This window comes from Phaethon aethereus, assembly GCF_964289735.1.
Source record: "Phaethon aethereus genome assembly, chromosome: 7".
NCBI classification, from domain to species: domain Eukaryota; kingdom Metazoa; phylum Chordata; class Aves; order Phaethontiformes; family Phaethontidae; genus Phaethon; species Phaethon aethereus.
Genome location: NC_138583.1, coordinates 36,610,430 through 36,616,574, shown reverse-complemented (window position 1 = coordinate 36,616,574; position 6,145 = coordinate 36,610,430). Strand labels below are relative to the sequence as shown.

The 6,145-nt window shown below is 42.7% G+C and overlaps 1 protein-coding gene across 1 annotated transcript; it reads left to right on the top strand.

Moving 5' to 3' along the window:
- Window positions 1-1,250: 1,250 nt before the first annotated feature.
- On the top strand, window positions 1,251-5,854 carry LOC309406729 (ATPase PAAT; the record flags this gene model as incomplete). The annotated part of the gene is made up of 6 exons (XM_082002037.1): window positions 1,251-1,414; window positions 1,573-1,776; window positions 2,783-2,855; window positions 3,441-3,647; window positions 4,424-4,890; window positions 5,629-5,854. 6 exons carry the CDS (start codon window positions 1,251-1,253, stop codon window positions 5,852-5,854), a joined length of 1,341 nt encoding a protein of 446 aa, XP_081858163.1.
- Between the last annotated feature and the right edge of the window lie 291 nt (window positions 5,855-6,145).

The following is a 6,145-nucleotide window of genomic DNA, read 5'->3' as shown; positions in this document are numbered from 1 at the left end:
TACCAATGGATCCAGTGGTTAGGATGTTTATACTGGCTATTGTCAGCTCAGTAAAAAACTCGAGTATAAAACAATCTACTCTCTGAAATTTCAGCTTGTTCTTTTCCATTTTTTAATCTTTACTTTAAAAATATAAAAAATACAATGCATATGAACACATGGAAATCCCCAAAACAGGGATTTTGCCCAGTCCCTTCTACGTTAAAGACAATTCCCCTCACCTGAAGTCTGTAGTTTTGCGTGGCTCATCACTCTTCCAGGACTAGAATAATCTTCTGAGGCATCATGCAACCACATTGTCACCAAAAGCAGAAAATAAATACTTCTAGAACTGCATGAATTTGCAACACATTTCAGAAGTATCAAGCACATTTAGAAACTCAAAGATTGAGACAACAGTTTTCATGCTAAAACATTTATGTTAACTTTAATTAATTCAATAATTAAAACAGAGCAAATCCATTTTTCCATTGCCAGTAAATCACATAAAACAATGGCTTCAGTGAAAAAAAGCACGTGCCAACTGCATTTGTAGTTTTAGCGTGTACAAAGCCCGTCCCAAGTCTATCTAATTTTACAGACCTAATTACCATTCCTCAGCCGAACACTGAGAACTCGATTGCCGCGTTCCCTGGGTTTATGGCTGTGCTGCAGCTTTCCCTGACTCCAGAAGCCGGGATCCTACTGAAAATTAAATGAACCCCATCTTTTATTTATAGCTCTTCTCCCTACACTATCAGCAGACAACTCAGAACAGAGAGGTGCATTGCTCCAAATTTTGCTATTTTATCAAATCCGTACCACTAACATGCTTTTAAAGCTTTTCCATCTCTCCGAGGGAGCTTTATTTTATTAGAAAAAGGACTAATACTGGCATTTTCCCCCACTGTGCATATTGCTTCAAACGTGTGGGGGAACCTCCTCAGACCGCCGCCGCAGCAGCCGCCGCCGCCGCCGCCGCCGCCGCCAACCGCGAGGGCCGAGGTGGGGCAGAGCCCGCTGCTCCTGGAGAGTGGGCTCCGGGCGGAGGGGACACCCGTAAGCGACCCCAGACCACGCCGACCCACGCCGGCCGCAAGCCTGGGCCGCCGCCGCTACTTCAAGCGGGGGCGGCCCGACCCTGCCCAGCACAACCCAACCGCGCATGCGCAGACCCCTCCCCTCCCGCCCCGCTCCCCCGCGCAGGCGCCTTCGGCCGGCGGCCGCTGGTTACGCTGTCTCAGCCGTTCGGTTTCGCCTGCGCCGTTGCGATGGCGAGCGGCTGCGCGGCGCAGGAGGTGGCCGACCCGCGGGAGCCGGCCGACCCGCGGGAGCCGTGCTGCGTGGTGGTGGGGTGCTCCTGGCCCTGCGCGTCGCCGGACGGCCTGGCCCGGGCGGTCTGCCTGCGGCGGGACGCGGGCGGCGGCGAGGCCAGGTGAGGGCGGCGGCGGAGGGGACCGCGCCGCCCCGCTGGCTCTCCTCAGGCGGCTGCGGCCCAGCGGGCGGCGTGATGGGAGGGACGGGCTCGGCCGGGGCGGGCGGGGCGGGAGTGGGCCTGGCGGGGCAACGCGGCCGTGGCGCTTCCCCCCGCAGCACCGAGGCCGTCGTCGTAGAGAGGCGGGCGGGCGGCGGGAGCGAGGCGCCCTGCGTGCTGCACCTGGAGTGCCGGCCTGCCGGCGCCGGGGAGATGGTCTCCGTCGGTATCCTGAGCGAGGCCCGGAACATGGAGGTGTACGTGGGCGAGGAGTACTGCGGGACCAGCCGGGGCGAGAGCCTGGGCGCCGCCCGGCCCCCGGGGTGAGTGGCGGCCTCTGGCCGCGGGCACCGGGGGCTGCCTGGAGCGGGAGGCGGCCGTCGCCCCGCGGCGGGTGTCGGGGGGCTTGCTCATGGGTCCCTAACGCGTCTGGCCCTTCTCTTACTGGCAGTGTCGTTCTCTCTCTGTGTACCTGCAAGGTGCTTCTACTGGTAAAGGCCTGATGTCTGCACCACGAAAGCCACCCAGTTTGGTCTTTCTTGAAGGTCTGTGCAAAACTGGTGAATGGGCATAGGCGCTGCAGTCGCCTGGGATAACCCTGGTGTGCTCCTCACAGTTACTGGTGGCTTGCACAAACGCTGCCTCGTTGGTAAAAATACAAGGCTGCAGTTATGCTAGTTACCTTTTTGTTCTTTTGTAATTAGTGAAGCATTTAATTCAGTAAGTTATAAAGTGCTACGCTGAAATTCTGTTGTGTAGGACTACAGAAGGAGTTGGGGCAGGTGCAACTTTTCTGTGTTGTTTAACCTGTCTGCACAAGGGATCTGCTCGTCTTCAGCAGATCTTTTTAGCTGATCTTTGCTAAAAGATCTCTTGTCTCTTTAATACGTAGTCATCTGACACTCTTGAAAATAAGAGAGAAAATAAAAAAGAAGGATTTGTTTTCCACTTCAGTACTTACTTCCATGCTTTGCCAGGGCAATTAAAGCAATGTCTTCTGTTTTGTTTTTAAGTCATTACATGGCACATCTCCTGCTTAATTAGTTAAATAAAAACAGCCAACTCCGAGTGTCAGGGAAGATGTGTACTGAACCTCAAAAGCTTCTCTGGTAGATAATGTATGTACGCATACGAATCCTTTTATACATATGTATCTGATAAGATTCAATACAAGTTGCATATAAGCATTAAAACTGCTATACCACATTAGAAATATGTTCCAGTCAGTCTTGTTTCTTACCTAAATATTTACCAATATAGAGTATTTCTACTAAAGAAAAAAGTACTTTATATAGTGATGTCACAGCTCGTTTATTTTGTATTTTCTAGTGAAACCGAAAAGGTTACTTTATACAAAAAATACCTTAAGTTCGAATGCCCTGCGGCCTCCTGTAGAATTAAGGTAGGGAGTTGAACAGAAATGTTTTATTTTCCTTTGTTTTTTTAATCACTTAATTGACTAAACTGCATTGCTCTTAGTCAAATTACTGCTTTTATACACTTCATGACTTCATATAATCGCTTAAAAATCTGTTAGATGGTACTTTGTCTTGATAGCAGAGTTCTTTTAAATTTGTATCACTGTTTTCTTTTTATGAAGAAATACTTATATGAGAGAGATAATATAGTCTTAGAGGAAAAAAAACATCATAAGCTAGATAAACTGCAGATAATCAACAATTTCTATGTAATTAGAACTGTTAACTCTAATGCGGTTAAATAATCTTATGAAAAATTTGTATGGCCACTGTTCTTAAGTGCTTAGAAGATTGAGGCCTGATTTATCTTTGCGTAGTACAGGCATCTCTGTTCCTGTCAGAATTTTCCAAAGAGTAATAGCAAGGAGAAATTAGCTTAATTTCCCTGGAAAATAGTTCAGCACTGTTTTTCCCAAGGCTCAAAGAATAATGCATTGTCCCATACGTCCAAAGAAAACCTGAAACTAATTTTTTCCTAACCAAAATATTTTTTTTCCTTTTTGCAATAGCTGCTCTCCATCGGTGAGAAACAAAGAATACTCATCAGTAAAATAATTGTACAAGTGACAACAGTGTCTGCAAAACTAGCAACTGATTTTCCCTCACTAGGCTCAAGCATAGATCTAGACAGAGTGCAAATTATCATGGAATCTATGGGATCTAAGTTGTCTCCAGGTGCTCAACAGCTCATGGACATGGTCCGATGTCAGCAGAAGGTAAGTCACTGTGATTTTCTGTAAACATAAATAGTACTGATCTGTGACCTTACCTTCAGTAACAGTTAAGCATGTTCTAAACTGATTTGGTGAAAAAGAATTTTGATTTTTTTTTTTTAACCCAAACTTTCTGCCATTTTAGTCCTGGCTTAGCTATTGTCACCCTTAAATAAGGGGTGCAGTGAATAAAGATTGTGTACTCAGGGAATCACTGTGCATACACCAAGTCCAGAGTTAAGAACTCTGTATCATCATGATTTTAAACTTCACTGCTACCCTATTCTTCTTTTGTTCATTTCCATTGTTACTGCTTGTCAAGGATGGTGGGCATGTTCCCTGTAATGTTTGCGGCATTGCTAAACGGGCTGGTTTGTCTCCTTTATGGTTATTAAAATCATGTCACCTTCAGCTAAAGGGAACATGCTCTTACACAGCATTTATTTGATTTAGATCGTAATCCTGCGAAGTGAGCTGTTCCAACAGAATGCTGAATTCATCTGATGTTAATAAATGTTCAGTCTTGGGGACATGGCATGCTAAAAATGAAGTCATTAAAACTGTTTTGTTACTTAGAGACTGACAAGGTAATTAACACATATGTACAGGGTAAATGTTTTCCTATGTTTTTCCCTAAGAGTATAATTTGGAACTACTTTTAAAATCTTTACATCACATTAGCAGAATGCCGAGTTATGAAGTATCTATTGTTACTATTGTATAATTTCCTGTATATTTCAGTACTTAAATATTAATTGTATTGTTTTTCTTCCCATCAGAACAGTTTACCTCTTGTAGACAAACTTAATTGGATCTTTGGGAAAAATTCAGACTTTGGAGGTGACCGTGCAATTAATGGATTGTGCAGTGCAGCTAATCAGACATCACTAGATCAATCAGCCAGTGAACCTTTGCCTGTTAAAAATGATTTAAGTGAAACAGTATATGAAGACTTAAGAATAAGTTGTGATCTGAACACAGAGGTACCTGGAAGTGGGACTGCTTTTGATTCTGAAAGACTTACTCCCCAGCAAAATACAGTTGACCTCAGAAGTTATTTTAAAGTCATGGGATCTTTGCATCCACAGGAGCAAGCAGGCGAAACCCCAAATGTAGCTAATCCACAGGTGCTTCTTCCTTTTCTTCAATACTTATGTAGTCAGGTAAATCATCTTCGTCTAAAAGATGGCGATAGGCACTTTGGTAAAAAAGCAGTGACTAAAGAGGAAGGCATCCAGTGTGTTGGGTAAGTTAAGTTTGGTACGCTTATTAAAGCAGTAGTTTGACTGTATTTGTTGACAAGTTTAAAAAATAAACAAAACACATAATGTAAGCATTTGATTCTCATTAACAGCAATAGTGAATCTTAAAATACCTGGTTTGAAGGCTGTGTGGCAATGAACATGGTTACGATTATTTTTTCAGATGAGCTGCTTGAATATAGATGTTTTTTCAGCAGAAATCGCAACATCATTTGTTGTTACTAAACTGTTTGTGTCTTGCCACCATTTCACCTTTTTTGATTTAAAAAAAAAAGTATGGTCTTTCTATAATTTCCTATACATTTAGTTTGTCTTTTTCATTTTGACTACTTCGACCTCCTAAATTCTTCTCTTTTCCTTTTTTCGCACTTCGTGCCACGATCTTTCTGCCATACTTCAAAGAAGTTGAACTCTGTGTATACATTTGAGTTGTGGATTTTTGTTATACATAAATGTCTAATGCATAATTGAGCCTTTGAAAAAATTCTGGTTGAAAGAAGATGACTATATACTCTAGCATGTTTATAAAAAATTTCTGAGATTTCAAATGTGGCAGGCAGGCAAGGTATTTTACTTGTGATAAAAACCTAACACCTTCCAAAGTTTATTTTCTAATAAATGGGATTTTACATTTAAAAGGAGTTCAGGTGCCCAGATATCTATCATGTCCCTTGTCATTAAAAAATAGGTTATACTTATTCTTATATTTGCTCTTTTCACAGAGTAGAACAGCCTATTTGCTCCTATTTGGAGAAGATCGTCTCAAAAAATATGGATATGATGGAGAAAAAACTAATGGACTATATTGATCACCAAATCCAGGCTCTTCAGACACATATAGATAATAAAATGGTTCTCTTAATGGACTTGGTTCAGAACTCAAAGCCAAACAAAATTTCACAAGCACACTATGATTCTAATGAAGGGCTCTCTAATGGAGAGAGATAGATGTATATAGATACAGGATTTCAGCGTAAGTACTTTAGGGGCAATTATACTTTACAAAGCTTAGTATTTATGGAGTTATAACTGTAAAGAACCTTGGTGTTGTTGGCTTGTGTTTTGTTACTGTAGTTCTATCCACTATTGTACATCATTGTTAGCTTTATGAAACATCTTAAGAATCACTGTGCTTTCCTAAATATAAGAATTTTATATGCCCTTTGTGGCTTATTTATTTAAACAACATTGCCAAAAGCTGTATGAAACACGGTTTCCCAGTTTCAGTTTGAGCAATGG